Source organism: Aspergillus niger (assembly GCF_000002855.4).
Source record: "Aspergillus niger supercontig An11".
NCBI classification, from domain to species: Eukaryota; Fungi; Ascomycota; class Eurotiomycetes; order Eurotiales; family Aspergillaceae; genus Aspergillus; species Aspergillus niger.
Window position 1 is genome coordinate 1,249,615 of NT_166526.1, and position 19,344 is coordinate 1,268,958.

The 19,344-nt window shown below is 49.5% G+C and overlaps 12 protein-coding genes across 12 annotated transcripts; 6 read left to right on the top strand and 6 right to left on the bottom strand.

Moving 5' to 3' along the window:
- Positions 1-318: 318 nt before the first annotated feature.
- On the top strand, positions 319-1,665 carry An11g05060 (uncharacterized protein; the record flags this gene model as incomplete). Its single annotated transcript, XM_001394460.1, has 1 exon — positions 319-1,665. One exon carries the CDS (start codon positions 319-321, stop codon positions 1,663-1,665), a length of 1,347 nt encoding a protein of 448 aa, XP_001394497.1.
- Positions 1,666-2,170: 505 nt separating this feature from the next.
- An11g05070 (hypothetical protein) lies at positions 2,171-2,724 on the top strand (the record flags this gene model as incomplete). The annotated part of the gene is made up of 3 exons (XM_059750252.1): positions 2,171-2,263; positions 2,400-2,627; positions 2,674-2,724. 3 exons carry the CDS (start codon positions 2,171-2,173, stop codon positions 2,722-2,724), a joined length of 372 nt encoding a protein of 123 aa, XP_059605496.1.
- A 111-nt stretch (positions 2,725-2,835) lies between these two features.
- On the bottom strand, positions 2,836-3,324 carry An11g05080 (uncharacterized protein; the record flags this gene model as incomplete). The annotated part of the gene is made up of 3 exons (XM_059750253.1): positions 2,836-2,874; positions 2,958-3,108; positions 3,212-3,324. 3 exons carry the CDS (start codon positions 3,322-3,324, stop codon positions 2,836-2,838), a joined length of 303 nt encoding a protein of 100 aa, XP_059605497.1.
- A 31-nt stretch (positions 3,325-3,355) lies between these two features.
- Positions 3,356-4,359, top strand: An11g05090 (hypothetical protein; the record flags this gene model as incomplete). The annotated part of the gene is made up of 4 exons (XM_059750254.1): positions 3,356-3,703; positions 3,784-3,937; positions 4,046-4,242; positions 4,294-4,359. The coding sequence occupies 4 exons, from the start codon at positions 3,356-3,358 to the stop codon at positions 4,357-4,359; spliced, it is 765 nt and encodes a 254-aa protein (XP_059605498.1).
- Positions 4,360-4,587: 228 nt separating this feature from the next.
- An11g05100 (uncharacterized protein) lies at positions 4,588-6,221 on the bottom strand (the record flags this gene model as incomplete). The annotated part of the gene is made up of 3 exons (XM_001394464.1): positions 4,588-4,620; positions 4,669-6,103; positions 6,166-6,221. The coding sequence occupies 3 exons, from the start codon at positions 6,219-6,221 to the stop codon at positions 4,588-4,590; spliced, it is 1,524 nt and encodes a 507-aa protein (XP_001394501.1).
- Positions 6,222-6,736: 515 nt separating this feature from the next.
- On the top strand, positions 6,737-8,685 carry An11g05110 (uncharacterized protein; the record flags this gene model as incomplete). Its single annotated transcript, XM_059750255.1, has 4 exons — positions 6,737-6,901; positions 6,964-7,557; positions 7,619-8,404; positions 8,563-8,685. 4 exons carry the CDS (start codon positions 6,737-6,739, stop codon positions 8,683-8,685), a joined length of 1,668 nt encoding a protein of 555 aa, XP_059605499.1.
- A 485-nt stretch (positions 8,686-9,170) lies between these two features.
- An11g05120 (uncharacterized protein) lies at positions 9,171-10,992 on the bottom strand (the record flags this gene model as incomplete). Its single annotated transcript, XM_059750256.1, has 3 exons — positions 9,171-10,603; positions 10,642-10,652; positions 10,958-10,992. 3 exons carry the CDS (start codon positions 10,990-10,992, stop codon positions 9,171-9,173), a joined length of 1,479 nt encoding a protein of 492 aa, XP_059605500.1.
- Positions 10,993-13,091: 2,099 nt separating this feature from the next.
- On the bottom strand, positions 13,092-14,751 carry An11g05130 (uncharacterized protein; the record flags this gene model as incomplete). The annotated part of the gene is made up of 4 exons (XM_001394467.3): positions 13,092-13,164; positions 13,316-13,737; positions 13,805-14,011; positions 14,074-14,751. The coding sequence occupies 4 exons, from the start codon at positions 14,749-14,751 to the stop codon at positions 13,092-13,094; spliced, it is 1,380 nt and encodes a 459-aa protein (XP_001394504.3).
- Positions 14,752-14,811: 60 nt separating this feature from the next.
- Positions 14,812-15,778, top strand: An11g05140 (uncharacterized protein; the record flags this gene model as incomplete). Its single annotated transcript, XM_059750258.1, has 5 exons — positions 14,812-15,001; positions 15,155-15,236; positions 15,333-15,404; positions 15,501-15,570; positions 15,644-15,778. 5 exons carry the CDS (start codon positions 14,812-14,814, stop codon positions 15,776-15,778), a joined length of 549 nt encoding a protein of 182 aa, XP_059605501.1.
- Positions 15,779-15,936: 158 nt separating this feature from the next.
- Positions 15,937-16,432, bottom strand: An11g05150 (hypothetical protein; the record flags this gene model as incomplete). Its single annotated transcript, XM_059750259.1, has 2 exons — positions 15,937-16,338; positions 16,409-16,432. 2 exons carry the CDS (start codon positions 16,430-16,432, stop codon positions 15,937-15,939), a joined length of 426 nt encoding a protein of 141 aa, XP_059605502.1.
- Positions 16,433-16,602: 170 nt separating this feature from the next.
- Positions 16,603-17,507, top strand: An11g05160 (uncharacterized protein; the record flags this gene model as incomplete). The annotated part of the gene is made up of 4 exons (XM_059750260.1): positions 16,603-16,760; positions 16,868-17,068; positions 17,161-17,338; positions 17,379-17,507. The coding sequence occupies 4 exons, from the start codon at positions 16,603-16,605 to the stop codon at positions 17,505-17,507; spliced, it is 666 nt and encodes a 221-aa protein (XP_059605503.1).
- A 167-nt stretch (positions 17,508-17,674) lies between these two features.
- An11g05170 (hypothetical protein) lies at positions 17,675-18,430 on the bottom strand (the record flags this gene model as incomplete). The annotated part of the gene is made up of 2 exons (XM_059750261.1): positions 17,675-17,836; positions 17,966-18,430. 2 exons carry the CDS (start codon positions 18,428-18,430, stop codon positions 17,675-17,677), a joined length of 627 nt encoding a protein of 208 aa, XP_059605504.1.
- Positions 18,431-19,344: the final 914 nt, after the last annotated feature.

Sequence of the window (19,344 nt, forward strand, 5' to 3'; positions counted from 1 at the left end):
CTGTGCGGATCCATGAAGGTATCTTGTACACCACTCCTTGTTATTCAGTAACATTGATAGCGATTGCTCAGCATCATATATACAGTGTATAAATTGATAGATATAGTATAGTAAGTAATCGAAGAACTCCTGCTGGAGTAAAGTCGAAACACCCGATGCCAGTAACCGCCTGGTCGGGCTCCCAAACGGGGCGGTTCAGGCGTCCCGGAGCTTGACCGGTTCGGGTTCCCGACGGCGATGACTTCTTTACTTAACAGCCCTGGATGCGTCTAAAGCAACAATCTTTACAATCTAGGCATTCAAACTGCAAACGAGGCCATGGAGAACCCGAGGACGTATGACTTGTCAGACCTTGACAAAGCAGGCTTCACCAAGACCGTGAAAGTCGTCCTATTCTATGACCTCCAGGCCACTGTTGATCCTGAGAGTGTGATTTCCTCTTTACTGGAGGGAGTCAAGCACGCAACTCACCTACTACCCTTCATGGGAGGAAATCTCCAGTTGAATGAGTCTGGAAGGCTCTGCATCGTAGCCTCCCCTGATAGCTCGGTGCAAGTCAGCATACGTCGGTTCATGAGCACCGAGTGCAACCCTTTCCATGTCTTGGCACAGGACTCGTTCTCTCCCAGCAAGCTGGACTTGACTCGATTCCTCCCAGAAGAACCAACGGCCAAGCATCCAGTCTGCCTAATGCATGTCAGCCTCATCCAAGGAGGTCTGGCCGTAGGGTTTCGTGTGGACCATGCAGCTGGGGACTGGGTATCTCTCGACACCTTCATCTCGCTTGTCTGCCAAAGCAGCAAGGCACACCAAGAAGGTTTGACCATGCCAACCTATACTCCAGACCTCAAAAGAGACCCTTACAACACCCCGGCGCTCAATATCACCCTCTCGCGAGAAGACCGACTCGCTCAACTTTCCCTGTTCCACATCATCGAAAAGAGCAAGTTCCAATTCAAATCACCGCCTCCAACCCGCGCCGGTATCTACCGCATAGCAGAGCCCACCATCCAACAGCTTAAAGCTCGATGCGCCCAATACCTGGACCAGGTGGAGTACATAACCTCCTACGACTGCATATCCGCCCTCGTATGGATCGCTCTCACCCGGGCCCGTCTGCACATCCATCCCGACCAAGCCAACGCTCCATCGCGCTTCGTCCACCCCATCGACGTCCGATCCCGCGACCCAGAACATAAAACCACGCTCCAGTACTTTGGCAACGCCGTCATCGGCACCCTCGCTGGGCCAGTACCCGCCACCACACTCATATCCGACGGGGACCGCAGTCTTGCCGCAGCAGCTACGAAGATCCGCCAATCCATCCACGCCGTTGACATATCGAAGATTGGGCACATTACAGCGCTGCAGACCTCACTCGCAGACACTCAGATACTTCTTCCGAACGCTGACTTTGCGGGCATGGATCTGTTCATGAACACCTGGTATACCGGGAGCGCGGCTAAGTATGATCTAGGAGGGGCAGCAAGGCCCGTGGCTTTTCGAGTGCAGGCGGGAGTGCCGGGCGCGTGCGCGGTAATTCTACCAAATTTCTCTGAGAGTGATACGAGGGTATTTGAGGTTTTCGTGCAAGCACCGGAGTTGGAGTATGAGGCTTTGATCCAGGATGCAGAGTTTTTGAAGTACTTCGAGCAGGTTGCATGAAGGGATCGGGATATACTATTGCAGGGACATTTGTACTATATGACTAGAGGTATTTGAGAAAATAGCGTGATTAAGACTACTAAGAAGCTAGTTGAATAATCTAGTTACCAAGCAGAGTGGTATATGCTCAGCAACTACTTCAATTCCTATGAACATAGAAGATTCTGTATCTCTTACTCCCGCAGCTGCTTCCAGAATCCTGGATAGCGATACCCTTTTGACAATGTATCCGCATGAGACATTTTCATAATAGGCTACAGGTGGAACAGACTTCAGGGCCTTCCTGAATAATGGGGGTCAAATTAAGTTCAGCCTTGCATGAGAAGCCCCGCACGAGACACCCTGTCTTGCTATCGGGAATCTTCGTGTGCAAAAACGCAATACTGTCGATGCGAACAGAGGATTGCTCAGCATCGGAAAATGCATTATTCTGGCATACCTCAACTCGGAACTTGCATGATTAGGCAATCTTATCTATCCTGGGGAGTAAGATTCAGGAACCACCATGGTGGTGTTACCGAGGAACAAGAAGTTCTTCTCTCGGCTTCACTGGGCGAGGCTGGGAGTACGTAAGCTGGATGAAAGTGAGGCTGAGCAGGTAAGCAAATCGAGTATATCTACCTTCCACTCGCAATCTATCTTGACTTCAACATCTTCACTGCTCCAGTATAATATCCAGTAATGTTGGAGGCAATACAAGCACGATGAGGTATTCTACTTCAGCCCCACTCTAGCTTACAGTTAACCTGTTGTTGGCCGCTCTGACTGACAAACAAAGCCTTACTACCCGGTTAGATAAAGCTCAAATCCTCCTCGAAGCCGATGAGTTCGTGACCAGGTACAACCTGCACGATTCCCGAGACTCGATCAGAAAGGGTGCCCTCTTAGCCTACGATCCTCACGATTACGCTCGCATCGATGGACTGACCGACGCCGAGATCACCGCCTTGCAAAATGACAAGGTAGAGTTGCGCGAATCAAAGGCCTTAGTGTGTTGCGTTCTGGCAGGTGTACTCTAGTCAGTCACTTTACCGGCACAGCCATCGAGTGGTCGCTTGACAATTCGGCTAATTTGCTAGTGTTCTACTAAGAGTTTCATTCCACTCGTATGATTTTCTTATGTTCTGGCAACATTCATTCGGTGATCTCCATAGGTAAGGCAGCTTCATGCTACTTTCCTACGGTCGTTAATACATCCTTGACAGTGTCCTACTAGTTGCAATCCCATTGCTAGAACACCCGCTTGCTGCGCTTTTAAGTAACAGCATCGGTCGACGTCGAGCTCTTTGTACCGCATCGTCTCTCGCCATAGTGAGAGCATGCCTTGCTATTTTCCTGAAAAGTTTCCGGTATTGGCTGCGACCAGGGTTTGCAGCCCTCCTCCTCGACCGTTTACTCGCCGGAGTGGCATCGGCGACAATATCGTTCAATATTCCTCTATATCTCGCGGAATATGGCCCAGCTTCAATCCGGGGCCGCGCGATGATGATGTGGCCTATGTATGTCCCCAGGCTCATGCTATAGCGCTGTCGACTAACATCATCACCCCTCAAACAGGACACTATGCGGCTTTGACCTCTTGGTAAGGTCCGCCTCACTGTCAGCATCTATCTCACTCTTTCGAGACGTGAGCTGGGTCCATATCATAATTCTACCCATTGCTGCATTATATATTTTATCATTACCGCATATGGCCTTAGATTCACCATATCAGTTTATGGCACGGGGACACATAGCAACTTCTCTTCAGACACTATATAAGACTCGCTCCTCGAACATTGTTGCCGCTCGTGACCTCTATCGGATTTATGTCGCCAGCTCTTTTGAGTCATCTCGTGCAAACCAATCCCCCAGACGCGTTATCATCTCAATCACAATAATGCTCATCCAGGTCCTGATGATCCCCCCTGAACTACTAACAGGTCACCTCTTGAACAGCAATGCGACTGAGAATGTTGTCCGCATGACGATGGTTTTCTCCAGCTGCTTTGCGCTCAGTGCGATTTCTGTTGTCTATAGCTCGATCGACCATAACCAAGTTGGACAACGCCGTTTCCTGTTTGTCTTGGTATTAATCATCATGCAACTATTATTCCTAGTGATACCATTTGATTTTAGCTCCTTGGCCATCCTGATCGTGTCATTCTGCATTCAATTCATGCTCTCAGTCGTCTTTTCCGCGGTGGCTACGGTGTACGCTGTCGAGGTGCTTCCGTACCATTGTCGAGGTATGGAGCTCTATCCGATGCTGCACTCGGGGATTGTTTACTGGGTCAGGAATAAACACGCGTAACTAACAGACACCCATATACACTAGACAAAGCATACGCTATCACGGTATCGGTCAACAGTCTTGTGCGCGTTCTCGTGCAAATCATAGACGCAAAGTTTTCGAATCCAAATGGCTATGTCAGAGATTTGGCCAGTTTCCTTGTATCATGCCGAGCGGTGCAAAGATACACTGTTCCAGTGGCCTTTGTGGTGTTGTATTTTTTCATGCGGGAGACCGCCAAAATCCCACTGGAGGATATGGGGAGGGTCTTCGAGGCGCGAAATCGGGATCTCGTATTGTATCAGGTGAGGATTGTTTGGCCATATTTCTTCAGAAGGTATGTTCTTTGGCGAAAGGTGGTTCTTGAGCCGTTTGAAGAATCAAGGTATGGTAATCGTACCGGTGCAATTGCTTTGGATTGATGGATGAGACATATACCGCAGGGGTTTGAGAGACACCAAGGCATCTGTATCAATCAGATGGCTGGGCGTCGTGGGGTAAAGGGGTTCTATATCGGATGTTTTCTTATGCCCAAAAACATGCGTGTTTAATACTTGCTCGGTCGTGTAGTAGATATATCAAATCCCACTGTGCGTTATGATAGAATCGTGTATAACGAGATACATATTTCAAGCCAATACTGAACTAAACTATATCTGCAACTCCTCTAGTTTCACCAGTACCTGTGGCAGGTTAGTACGTGACGTTTGTTACGCAAGGAGTGAGCTTACATTCTCAATAAAGCGGATGCCTATTACAATATCATCGTCATCTTTGACATCGCGAAAGATATTATCATTTACCCCATCTAGACAACACAGACACGCGAGAACAATATTCGTGTACTGATCCCCCACCGTGGCAGGAAGTCGATCCTTAGCCATTGCAACAAGTTCTCTCTTCATAGCGAAGCCTCCACGCCGAGCATCCTTGTCCGAGATGGCATCGTGGATGTCCAGGTCCGACCAAGGAGTTGTCCTTCCGATGTCATCACCGCGAACAAACGACTCCCATAGGGCTATCTCAAGAAGACAAACCCCCAGACTGTAAATGTCATGCTGCATGGTAAACGCTTCGTCGGACCAAAGCCCCTGCCGCACGGGGTGTCGGTAGAGGTTCCTTTCCCACTCCAGGTCGCCTAGTAGATCAGTCTGAGCTTCTGCGCGCCGAACACGCTCGAACCCGACAAGGAAAGAAGGGCCGATGTCTTGGTTACCTTCGCGGAAGATCATAATGGTTTCCGGTCGAATGCCTTTGTGCACGAAGCCAGTTGTATGGACGAACATGACTGATCGGGCGAGTTGTTTCGCAAGCTGGACGCGCTTGCTCAGAGAAATACGCGGTGATTCTGCCAGGAAGTTTCGGAGCGGTCTCGGAGAGTACAATCCGTGAGGAATTTCGAAGATGAATTGGAATTGGGTTTCCTGGTCAGTGAGGACCTCGATCACGCCGTCGCATTTCAAAAGGCTAAATGTCGAGGGGTCGACATGGCGGAGAAGTCGCGCTAAGTCTCTGACATGGACTCTGCTTGTCAAAGCTGATTTGCGGGTATAGCTTGTAACATCGAGAAGGACTTCCTGTTTAGTACCGAGATAGCGAGAAAGGTAGTCGTTGGTCCCCGTGATATGCTGTCGTTGTTCAAGGAGAGCTGGGCTTTTGAAGATCGAGCCGTTGATCGGGGTTTTCGCCGTAGAAATCTGTCGCAGAGCATCTCTGAATTCCAATAGTTTTGCTGCCGATGGCTCCTCATTCTTCTTCGACTCTAATTGCTCGTCCACGAGAGGATTGGCAATGAAAGTGATAAGATACCAAGACGGATCGAACCGGCGCTGCCATTCCTCGAGATCGCTTACCACTCCCTCGAGATGTCGCTTTAAGTACACCGTCCAAGCCACTTGGGGGAATCTTGAGGTGGAAATCGACCGTTTGTGAACTGCCTCGAAGCCCGTCACAGCGCCAGAGATCTTCACCCGCAGTCGCTGAAGAGCCTCTCCATAATGGCCACTCAAGGTGTGGTCTAACGATCCAGCTCTCGATAAGCGCTTCAATAAATCCAACTGAATCTCCGTTTTCAGCCATACGCCTTCAATTGTTAAGGCGATCTGGGCGATGTCGTTTTGGAGGTTGCGAATTTCGCGACATAATTCAACGAGGCGCTTGCCGTATCTGCCCGAGACAAATCAGCAGTGCATGCGCAGTAGATATCGGCAAAGGGGTTTGCCACTTACCTGAGACATATATCCAAGGTCCCAAAAATGGAGAGAGCGAGAGAAGCAGGATCCATGGGAACGATGATGTTGTCAGTCTCGTGAGGGGTAAGTAGGTGATCTACAGAAGAAGGCAGAAGAATCAGGTGACTGTCCACCTTCAGCCTCAGCCTTGCTGCATTCAGCCTCGTATATCCTCCACCTCCTCAAACCATGGATGAAATAACAGAAAGCTTCAGACTTAACGTAACGGCGATTTCTGAGAGCTGCAATAGAGAGATCCTGCACCATAGCTCCGAACAAGCATGGAAGGATAACGGAAGAGCGGTGGTGATATGGACTAGAAAGCGCGAGCTGACTAGAGATGTATACGTCGAGGAGTCACAGTCGGGCCAGCTGCGAGTGGTCAAACAGGTCACCACAACCGACAAGAGGATCAACTATAGGTCGGAAATAGACCTGATGGGAAGAGTTTCCCGAGCTACGGAGTAATCTTTCTTTCTCGTGTCTCCTCCCTTGCAATGGCTGACCCAGGCCTCGTCTAGCAAACCGCTTTTCGTCGACTTCATCGGGTGGTTCCCTTACAAGGATCATGTCTGTCTCGCAATGGAATATTGCCCCTACGGCGACCTCAAAGAATGTTACCTGGGCCCGGTTTCTGAACCCGAGGCCCGAGAAATATGCTCGCAACTATTGGAAGGCCTGGCAGTGCTACACAGTCTCAGCATTGTCCATCGTGACATCAAACCAGAGGCATGTCCATTACACCCAACCACAGATATTTCGAGACATGAATAGTCTAAACTGACAGCACAATAGAATGTCTTAGTCTTTGAAAAGTCTCCTATTAAAGTTAAGATCACAGACTTTGGAGTGAGCAAGCGTGCACTCGAGGGGCAAACAGAGCCCCGAACCGCTTGTGGAACGGCGGGCTTCATGGCGCCAGAGGTCTTGCATCTCCTCGATGATACGAAAGAGGACTCGTCTTTTACCAGCGCAGTCGACATCTGGTCCCTTGGGTGCCTGCTCTATTACGTCCTGACCAAGCAAACCCCCTTCGGCAATTACGAGTTACTTCGTGGCTATGCCAAGGGACGCATGGCGTTCCCTGAGGGACATTTGAAGGAGAACAACGTGAGCCTTCAGGGATGCAGTTTCATCAAGAGACTGTTGGATCCGCTCCCTGAAGCCCGTCCATCAGCATCGGTGGACTTAGAGAGCAGCTGGGCTATCCCGGACAGTAACGAAGAGTCAATGGGCCCGGAGCTCCGTAGTACAGGAGATACCGGTCCAGCGAATGGCTTTACATGGGCCCTTAGTAATTCGACACAAGCATCAATCGATGATACGCAATGGGCCGGCCTTCTCGATAATACATTCAATGGACTTGGTTCGTATTCAGTCGATGAGATGGTATTTCAGTCCGCTTCATGACCCTCCCCCAGGAATCAACAATCTAGTAACTCAAATTTAGGACTACTTCTCCACGGAACTCTGGAACTTCGTCAAAACAACCCAAACCTTCGACCGAGCCAGTACAGTGAAGCTTCAAGCCCTCCTTACAACACACCCAAGCCTCAATAGACTGCACAATGGCTACACAGCTTTGCACATTGTCTCAGAATCCGCCTCAGCGGAGTGGGTCGAACTCCTTCTTTCATACGGCGCCGATGCCCAAATTCGTACAGAGCCCGGTCGCGAAACCTCCCTACAACTGTCGACCTTTAAAGGTAACCTGGAAGAGTTTATGAAGAAGTCAAAGCTACTACTAGCCATTCGAGCTGTCCGAGACGACATCGACGCTCAAAACTCCAGTGGCGACACCGCTCTGCATCTTACAATTGCCCGCCTGGGAACCGTCCCTGCAATCCAGCCTTTACTCGAGGCCGAGGCATCAACGAATATCAAGGGGCGACAGGGGCGTACACCACTCTTGTACGCTCTATATCTAGAGCAAGAGGCAGTGGCGACAGCATTATTAGACAAAGATTCCGATCCCCACGCACTTGACAATCACGGTTTTTCTGCGCTGCACTATGCCGTCGCATCTAGGACCATCAGTATACAGTTCATTCAGCGATTGCTTGACGCCGGTGTCGACGTAAATTGGAAAGACGAAGACGGGCATACGCCCTTATACTTGGCCGCCCAGAAGAACAAACAAGAAGTAATGCGTCTACTTCTGAACCATGGCGCGGATCCCGAACTTGGGAACTCACGATTGAATCTACGAATTAGTCAGATTCAATATGCAGCGAAGGTTGGATTGAAATCTCTTTGGCCATTCTAATGAGGCTTGATATTTAGCGAGCAACATATTACTAAGGTTTACATTCCATATACACTATTAACATAAGATATTTTGAGCTAAGGTACATCGTAGGGGTAGAAAACCGTGTCATATAACATTTAGGATAGTCTAATATTGTGGAAATCAACGACAGTCGTAGTTTTTCTGTTTGGGACGTCCATGACCTGGAAGCCGTCATGGCGCCGATTAACCGGCACGCCCTCGCTACAGCAAAGATTCCCCTGAGCTAGTAGATTCATACGGCCATAGGGTTCGTGCTCTTTGATATCCTGTTTCCAAACATTATTGGATCGAAAATCAGATCAGGAAGATAGATTGCTGTGGTATAATTATCCGGATTGAAGAACTACCAGCATGATTGTTCGGTAGTATTGAACCTTTTTACCCTTATGAAGATGTGCTGGTCAGATTTAGAAGAGCTTTTTGTATGTATTGTTCTCTATGTTTAGAGGTAGCTATAGCTAGATCTCTGGTCACTCGCGAAAGCTCTCTCCTCGCGAAGTGGCAGCTCTGCCATATGAAATTGGACATGAGACAAAGATGATGATATCCCGACAAGTCAGAGATGCGCACAATCTAGAAGACAACTAAATCTGCATCCGAACATGAAAACGAAACAGCGCTTCCTGTAAACATGGGCATTCAACTACTCATCAAGTACCACACTCCTCGATAAACCTACTCTTCCACATATTCAACAGTCTTTGTACCCTTCCTATGCCGCCTTAAATGCGATGGCGTCGGCAGCTCTCACAAAGTTCGATATGGCAATGGCGGCACTCAAGAATATAATTCCGGTGGCGGGCTCCACAGAACTCACATTCGAATACCCTCCTCCTTGAACCTTCAAGACGGCGGAATCTTCCGGGATGTTCACACTCGTGATTATGTCGCAGATCTTCCTGCATCTGTCTAACCCGTTGTTGACGGACCTGAGGTGGCAAGGGCGCTTCAGCCTGACGGTCCACGACTTCCACCGCTCTGGCGACGAGTCTTTCCTCGGCCCATACGACGCATTCACAAGTCTTCCACTGAAGGCCGCAGAGGTAGCAAAACTCGGCTCGACATTTGCACCTGTTTGAATAGGTAAGTCAGTAGAAGTGGGCAATAGGGGCGGGGAGTCTTTGCAATACGTGATGTGGTAACAGCCGATGCCCAGGTCGACGAGAGCCCTGCAACGGAAACACCGTTGCCAGCCTTGGGTGCTGGCCAGCGCTAGTGTAGCTTGGAGCTCGGCGTCCTCAACACAGTCATCAGTATGGAATGAGTTTTTGCACATTGCGCAGGTATCGGATCTGCAGTGAGGACACTGGGCTCGGCCGGCTGTGATGTTGTGAGGTAGTATGAACTTGCCGCAGCTGGCATTGCAGCAGTAGGTCCGGTCTGTCGTAGCAAACTCTATCTCCGCGCTTCTGAAGTCGGACGTCTCAGTCTCTGACAAGTGTTTCTGAACAAGTTCTAGAGGAATCGGCATACGACAGCATCGTGGGGGGAACAAAGTTGAGTCCTTCGTCGCTCTCCGGAAAAGATCCTTGAGACAATCGTTACAGTATTTATGGTTGCAGTCCAATCGCGTCACCTTGTGAGTGTAAAAGCTTTCGTAGCACACACAGCATTGTGTTTCTGTGGCGGCCGACTTCTCAAGTTCCAAGGCCTGTCTCTCTCTGTAGGTCATGGAGGGACCTGCGACGCACTCATCATCACTAGACTGGGGCTCTCCGACAGCGTCAGGCTGCTCCACCTCACTTTCCATTGTCAAAGAGTCCGGGTCATCGTCTCTCACACTCATTCTGATTGCTAAACGTCGATCATCGCTTGCCTGAGCTTCTTCACGTGTAAGCGCAGCAATAACACGGCTATCAGAGTCTACCGCCAAAGCAATACTCGTAGCGAGCTTCTTGTCCTCCAGTGATCTTAGATACGTTCTAAGCTCTTCATATTGTTCTCTTATAACATCCTGGCCGTCCTTGGGGCTCCCATCGGCCCGACGCTTCCCTTTTTGACTGTCAAGATAAGCTTGTACCTCCTGAAGTTGCTGAGCGACAACGAAGATCTCCTCATCAATCTGGCTGCATGGCTGGGATGTCATGGTTTGATGTGCTCTAGAGGCTCTAGCAGCAACACGTTGGTTAGAAAGGACATGGGTGCCTGGCCATGCGTTTCGCACATGATGAGAGGTGACTCACTGTCAATGGAACTGATAATGAAAGCACAGAGATGGTAGCGAAATTGATAGGACTAGTAGATGATCGTCTTAGCTTCCAGATATCATTTGTCAGGAGGCGAGCGTGTGAGAGGGAATGGAGAAGGGGAATCTCAGTGGGAATGAGGAAAAACAAAGTAAGTTTCAGCGTTTGTGTGTGCCACATTCACTGGACGTAAAGGAACTGAAATCTTTCCCTCACGACCGGAGAAGAAATGGTCTGGCCCACTCGGCAAGGCGAGATCCGGTATGGTAAAATAGAGGGAAATTTATCGCGTCCAACGGTTTTGAGACCATACGGTCCCATGATGTGAGGTGTTAGCCCCTGGCCCATGTTTCCTAGCAACGCTCATCATGGCTTCGGTAAGCAGATCGATATCTAAAGGTCGGTGGGAACTCAAGAGGCATGTTAATGGAGGAGGACGAACGGCGAGAAGTGGCTGCAAGCATGGCTTGCAGCTTTGAAGTAAATGAAGTCAGGACTTCTGTGATCTTCAGCCTCTTTAAAATAAATGTCGACCTGGTTTTATTTCCTATGTGAGAGGAGTATAGAATCAATTGACAAGTAAGGCCATCCGATATTTACTGATAGCACTCGTAATTCACTGTAGTTCTCAAACCACCTCATGGCCTAGATTCTCCATCGCCAGTAGCCTCATATCCCAGGCTGCGCATTTCCTGAGAACTCTGGTCATACCCTTAGGTAGCACTTTTTGTTCCTTTTCATTTCCCTTTATCTCATCTTCAGTCTGAAATGTCACTTGTGATGGGTCGTGACAGCATTGCTAGCAACAATATGTCGACCTCCTCTGATGAACCCTCCGGTAGAGTTCTACCGTCTGAAGGCTTCTTCTACCCATCAGAACTATATGATGTTCTTTTCTTCCTGCTTACGCAGCTCAACTGCAAGCTCACGATTCAAAAGTCATCATAAGCTGGCAGTTGTCTAGTCAAGTTAACCAACTGAGCCAAGACCTGGGGTAGATGATAACCAGTAGACCCACTGCTCCGGCTGTCTCCACATTCTGTATCTCGGGTATGCTCATCGCAAAAGCTGCCAGGGAGGCGAGAGCGATTTTACACTTAGAAAGCTATGTGAAGCTGCAGCTGGTAGTTTTACAAAAAATGGCATATTTGTCTTGTCTAATGATAATCGAAAGTCTCGTTTTGACTTTCACTCTGGAGTGCTGTAATCAATAAGCGGCATAACAGTCTCCCCATCCCCGCCCCCTAAGCATATATTCGATAGCCCCCAACAACGCAAAGCATTAATCCTTCATCATCATAACAGCATTACGCCACTAGACACATCGATCAGGAAACGAACGAGAACAGATACTATGTACTCATTACATCCCCAACAATGAAACTAACCCACCATCAAACCTGATCACCAATTCCTAACACCTCCCCCCAGCCATCCATCGGAACCAACACTCCGCCAAAACCAAGAACCACATCGGAAGCCCACAAGGCGGTCACATCCGAAGTCCCAAATTCAAGCCCCCAAATTCGGGGGTCTCGGCCGTAACCCCGAGCCGAACAGCAGCCAAACATTCCAAACACACCAAACATTAGTAAGATATATTGCACTGTTTGCAATCTTCTCCTCATTGGAGAACAAACATGCCAGTTGCCCACCGCCCAGCACTGGGAAATGCGGGGAACCAATGAGCGGTGGAGGCACGCCATCATGCTCATCATTTGCACTGTTTGTTGCTGAAGCTGTCCCTGGTTGAAGAATGAGGTTGCTTCGCATTTCTCTTTTGACTCCTTTTCTTCGCTAATAACGATTGATTTATTATCAAAGTCTTGAGTTTGGCTGTCAAAGAAGAAACTATCATCATGGCGACACATTTCTACGACCCCGCGTTATCGCCCTACAGTCCGATTGAGAGTCTGATGAATCCCTGGTCATATGTTTGGGAGTGGTTGGTGTCTTTCAGGTCGGAGGGGATTCAAAATGAGCAATCGAGGTCGGATATAAAGTCAGAGGATGCGATTCTCTGCAAAGAAACATAACATGACTGCTTTATGAGAGATGGTTCAGTGTATAATGCTGGTATGTCCTCATCACATTTAGGACGGGAGGTCCTGGATTTCATGTGAGAGGTTTATGCTAACATTTTCATTTCTGTAGACACCACGACATATCGAACGATTCTATACTTATTTCTTGATACCCCGGTCGATTGTCTGCTACGAAGCGGAGGATGATGTCATTATCAAAATGGCGCTTGTTCATACTTCATATTGGGAAATTTGTGTCTATAGGAGGTTTTAATTTATTACTTCTGTATTTTGGGAAGCCTTGAGGCTGAATATTTGGCTGAAGCTACAATGGCTTGTAGCTGTCAACATCGAATAGCATTTCTCATTGTGGGAGAGGGCCGCATAAGGCATCCATGCAGTGAAAACAATGCACACTAAGTGCTACATACCTATTATACCATAATCTCTCATGACCACTATCACAACTATTACAAACCCTCTAAGCCAATCACCACTGAAAGAAAAAAGTATCCAATCTCAATCGCTCAAATGCATTAATCTATAAACCCAAACCAAAAAACTAGTATATCTCGCTAGAAACCAAAATCCCAACAGAAACCTCTTATCTATCAGCGTACAAGCTCTCCTCCCTAAAATCTACTCACAACGAAGCCTTCTCAATCTTCCTCCCCAACACCCCCTTGGCCTCCTCACACATCTTCCCAACATCCACATTCGCAATGACTCCATTGCGATAGTTAATCGCCTCCTCAATCTTCTTAAAGTCGCTCCCCACCCCATCAGCCCTCCACTCATAGCAATCACCAATGAACCGACTACTCTGCACCAACCACTGAGACCGCTCGCGACGGTTCTCGTCAAACGCAGCCAGCACGGCCTGAAGGTCCTTGTGCGTCTGCACCCGCTCGTCTTCCAGCAGTGTTGCCAGCACAGCCGTATCCTCGATACAGAAGCCGGCGCCGGCGCCGTGGTGCGGCGAGGTGGCGTGCGCGGCGTCGCCCGAAATGCCGACGCGGCCTTTGTAGAATGTTGGGACCGGGTGGTCGCCTAGGTCGAAGATGGCCCACTGTATACTCATCAGTATTTGGAAGAAAGTGGTGGGGTGTAGAAGTAGAAGGGGTTTCAATGCATACCACACTGAGTTGAGGATCAGTCAACTTAAGCAAATTGGTCACGTTAGGTCCATAGCCAGCAAAGTCGCGGAGGACCTCGTCGCGGGTACCCTGGCGGGTGAGTCTGGGGTACTCGGCCCATTCGTCGGTGGTAGTGTGGAAGGCGACGATGTTAAGTGTTTTGCCGCCGTTCACAGGGAAGGTGAGCATGTGGCCGCCGGGACCCATCTATTAACACCGTTAGTATGAATCTCCTAGTCCATAAAGGTGAATATAAATGGGCTACTTACATGCATGCAAGAATTCGAAGCCAATTCCTCTCCAATCGCCTCAACCGCCTTATCCATCGGCACCAGACCGCGATACGCATACTTGTGAGTATACGACGGCTTCGCAGAAGGATGATCCGCACCGACGATGATCTGGCGTACCTGGGACTTGATCCCATCACATCCGATGACCAAGTCCGCAACATCCTCGGATCCATCGGCGAACTTCATAATCAGCTTGCCATCGCTGATCCGCTCGTGAATATCTTCTAGTCGCTTGTTGAAGCGAGAGATCTCCTTGGGTACCAGCTTGATCAGTTCGTCGAGGAAATGCGCACGGTGGACGCCGTTCTGGCCGAGACTGTTGGAGATGGTGAATTCGATGTTTTGGCGGCCGTTTTGGGGGCTCTCCTTGTGGTTGTATCCGTCCAGATAATCGAACCAGACTTTTTGCTTGGTGGGCCAGAGGTTTCGCGTGCAGACTTTCTCAAATGCGTTGTGGATGCCCTCGTGGCAGTATTTCATGGCTTGAACGGCGTTGGGGCTGAAGGAGACGCCGGCGCCTACTTCGCCGAATTCGTGCGCTTGCTCGTAGATGGTTACGGGGATGTTGCGGTGGTGGAGCGCAATGGCTAGCGTGACGCCTGCTATGCCGCCGCCGATGATGGCGACGTGGAAATCTTTCTTGGAGGGGGACATTATGTGCGGTGTAATATGGGGTAGAGGGTTCAATGATGGTTTGAGGTGGGAATTGAAGTGATGGGGAAGTTAGCAGCGGTCAGGGCTCCCTCTCTCTTTTATCTACTAAGGCTAGAGGCTACAGATAGCTTGTTTCGAACGATGTCATTGCTGAGATGCGTGGCGGCGGAGAGTCGGATGTTGGTGAGGCACGTCGGTACCAGGGGGACAGTGACCTCAGACTCCATCGGATGCTGTCTGGCTGATCCCCGTGGGGCATCGGACACGGATATACGGCACTGCTGGGCGCCGTAGCCGATGGGCTGTTCCATGATGCTGTAGAGTGGTGCTGCTGGGTGATGTTATAAGCGGCAGCGGGAAACAAGCTTGCAAGTGATCGGAGCTAGTTGGTAGCTTATATGAGGGTTTATGCTGCATTGTGGTGAGGTTGCTGCACCTCATCTGCGGACTACAGTCGGTGGTTGTGTGACATGCCATATCCGATGGTTGGTGCGCTCCGCAGTTCAACGGCCACCGCTATACAAGCTTTCTTGCGGCACGGCTAGCACATATTTCTTCTTCTTTGTCTGTCTCGGATACAGGGATGAGGTGCATCAGTCCGATGTACGTGCTATTGTAGCGATGGGATATTGTCATTGTCTAGATCTAGTATGGTCGGATATGTAGAGTATAAGGTAAATCGGCTGATGGGCCAGTGTTTCTAGAATTGTGATCCGCAGTCTTGCAATATGTCGATGTATACTCTGCAGTTGGCGTGATGCAGTGCGACTGCGATTGATAAACGATCAAGATAACGCTGGTGGAATAGCACATATCACGGTTTGCCGATAACCGTTGACCTTCATCGGTTGAACAACCAGATATACGGAATTCTACTCCGTAGATACCCCAGGATACTTCGGAGTTGGATCTCGATTGTGGCACTTTGTTTTCCACGGATGAATATCCATCCCCAAAGCCAGTGTTAAGAAATATGAAGGGGGGGAAATCCCACGAGAGGAAGTATGGGAGGCTGGACAGTGGCTAGCAAAGCAAAGCGAACCGGACCAGGCAAACATCCGTGGGGGGCAATGCTTAGTTACCGTACGGTAATATTTGTAACGGCAGTGGAAAGCAGAACGTGCCGAAGTGGGGGGTGAGTAAGCAATGGACAATCAATGTTTGATTGGACGATCCAGTTGCCCATCAGCCGGCCTCTAATTGGGTACCGTGCATCATCCCCTGCTGGCAATTCATCCAATCATGATGCTTTGCGCACTGCAATATGCCCATTAAGGAAAGTGACCAGCTGCCGGCAGAACTGATGCTGCTTCGATGTGCAATTTTTGGCGCCACCAATGCAGGCGGCTCCTCCAGAGACCGCGGCGTGGGAACCTCTTCCTGTTGGAACGATGCATGGTCCCCTGCGAGGAGTACGATGTACCTATCTTCCTGCATGAACATCGTGGTTGTGGTATTGGCTGGATGAATGCAAGGGATTAGAAAAACAATAGCACTGTCAATGTTATTGTCAGCTCTACCTGTGCTACAACAGATAATCAAGTTCATGTCAAGTCCCGCTCGGCCATAGTCATGGTCAGCGACACACTAATTACCAAGTATGGCCGCACATCACAGTAAGCCTTGACTCGTGCGATAGTAAATCTCAAGGGTCAACCGCACGCTCTGACTGGCGGGCCATTGGAGGTTCATTTTTCCAATAATAGAATTTTCTCCGCACGGAATGCGAAACTTTTTCCAGGCCAACTCTCTGTCGGTGAGGATTTTGGTAAAGGAAGACCAATGGCAACCATGTGGATTATAGACCTGGTCAGAGAACAGGCATTATTCCTTGCATATCGAATTAGAGCCATGGATGGTCGTGAACATTCCTCTGCAAGACTAGCGGCTGGGGGGAAGCATTCAACCATATCGGCTGAAGTCCGTAGGTGTCGAACCGAAGCTAAGCAGGCTACAGCAGGGCCGTCCCCTCATGTCGGAGAGCTAGAACCTCTTAGCCGCGTGTGCAGGTGCATAGACTTTCTTTGCCCCGACAAAGTACCACTACTTTGACCATTGGATTAATATCCATTGAGGGTCAAAGACAGCACGGTCAACGGGTCAGGATTTAAACAAGGACGGAGCTTCCCCTCTCCCTTGTGCGCACTCCAGCTAAGCGCGGGAATTCACGGCAACCAGTTTCGCTTAAGGATAACTTGGGCATCAACCCCTCCACACCGGCGGCCTGCGATAGTGTGAGTCCGAGGCACCACTTTCCTCGGCCGTTGGACTGGTCCCTTGAAATCACCAGGTCATGGGGGTCCTTCGCAGAGGCGTCGTGATTACCCCTTTTTTTGTAAAAACAGAATTTTTCTTTCCCTTCTCGGGGAGCGGAATTCCACATAACCATCAGCATCGGGGGATTTCCAGAGTCCAGACATACGAGTTAGCCAGCGATTTGCCCCAGCCTCCCATGGAATCAGCGGTGGCCACTTGTTTCGAGAAGATGGAAAAATTTCTCCTCGGCCATCGCCTGCTAAGGTACACCCGTTTCGAGAGCCCCACTCAGACGGGAATAAGGAACTGGAGTGGCGTCGAGCTAAACCAAGTTGGACTTGCCACTAGTGGCCTAGCTGCTTTGGTCTTAGGCCCTTTTCCACTGGAAAGCTCCAGCTGGGAGCTCTGGTGCTTGGGTTGCATGGAAGCTCAACCGGGAGCTGGGGAGAGCTGGTGGTTTGGTGGTGGTGGAAGATGAACACCAGATGAATGAGGGGTAAGTCGCACATGGCCGGATGCCCAGCTGTCCACTCACCACGTGATTCCAGTATAACCCATTGGAATTGTCTAAACTGACTACCTGCGAGCAATGTGACCATCTACAAAAGTAGTTGTATCAATCATCGTCCATCAAGGCCAACCCCCATTCATCCGTAGTCAATGCTCATTATGCTGCTGCAAGCTGTCGCAACCCCCTCAAGAATGGAGGGGTTCCACCGGCATTCCCGAAGCGCTGGTCACGGTTACCATACCGTATGTATTTATGTATGTATGTATGGTATTTGACCAGCTTAGCCAGCCAACCTGCATCTGTCTGAGGCACGGAAGTCTCGGTCGACCAAGGGCCCCGTCAAAGTTCAAGCTGTTTGCCCTTTTCAAACTCGGACATGAATCGCACGGATCATATAGGATGACCGCTGGAAGTCCTTGCCGAGTTGCCATGTACTTGACTTATAACCTTGACTGAGCTACGGAGGTGTCCGTCATCCCAACTAGGAAGGAAGTGCCCCTTCCCCATGCCACCCCTCCTTTGGCTCCGGTATGGTAATGTAAGCTTGACCCGGCTCTGAGCTTCAGTGGAGAGTGTAAGTGTCACAGACTTATCAGCAGAGTTGATCCGCATCCGAAGCCTTCGACTCAGTGCCTCACTGTATGAAGCAGACTGTTCAGGCATACGGAGATATATAGTGCTACAGGAGCAGTAAAGAACAGGATAATGATTAGGATCTTTTCCAGCAAAACTATACTCTACAAAACGAGTAATGTTCGCGACGAAGCGAGGACCGAAATTCATGTGTGCGGATATCGCGCTGTCCCACACTTTATCGATAGGCGCAATCGGCATCAGATACCGCTGCGGTACGAAATCGTAATACCAAAAAAGAGCACATGCTGTATCACCACCAGGATGATAATGCCTCATAGGGATTGATCGGATGAGAATGGCATGAAAGACTTTTCACTGCTGCTTGGCTAACAAGCTATCGCTGTAGCTCCATGTACGGAGTAGCAGTCTAGTGCTAACTAATGGGTACATGTGTAGCTAACAAGCCAGCCAATATCTGGAGTTGCTACAGCCTACAATCCCCCCAAAGAGCTCTCATCGGATGTCCGTTATCTTGCCCGTGAGCTTCCCTCATATTTCGCCTCTCATCCGCGGTACGGGCTCTAGTAGTATGCTTATCGTGTCACCCGATCCAGTGCTCCGTGATACCTTATCCCAGTGCCTCGAGACCTACAAGTCCGTTTACTGATGCACGAGGACGTTTTCTGGATTGTTCATTAATCCTGGATCCTCCGATCATCCTAACCAGTCCTAGCTACATGGGACAAGCCACGCGGTCGGAGTGCCTCGGACTAAATCTTCCCACTTTTTTTTTTCTCTTCTTTCTTCCTTCTTTGACTTTTTCCTGGTATTGTATGTAAAATCATGTAATTTGTAAGTGGATTACCATTCCCACCCTCCTTTTTTCCTTTTTCCCCTCCAGACAGTCGCCTGCTGGTCGCCTTTTTTCACTTTTTCTCTCTTTTTTGCCCACCTTTTTTATTTTTTAGGTCAGATTTCTCTTTTTTGCCTAGTGGGTCCTTGCCATCCCCCAATCCTTTGGCTGTCAATTTTCTTTTTTTCGAGGCCACTAGCCTATTCCCAGACTAGCTTGGCTGGACAAGACCTGTACTCGGCCTAGCTCCTTGACCTTCCTCCTCTCCCCCCCCCCCTCCCCCTTCCTGGACCTGACCGATTCCTCGATTGTGATGCTTTAGTTTCCTGCCACTACGCCGGACGTGCTTTTGAATACTACTTACTACTAGTAGTACTGCTGCTGCTGCTGCTTCGGA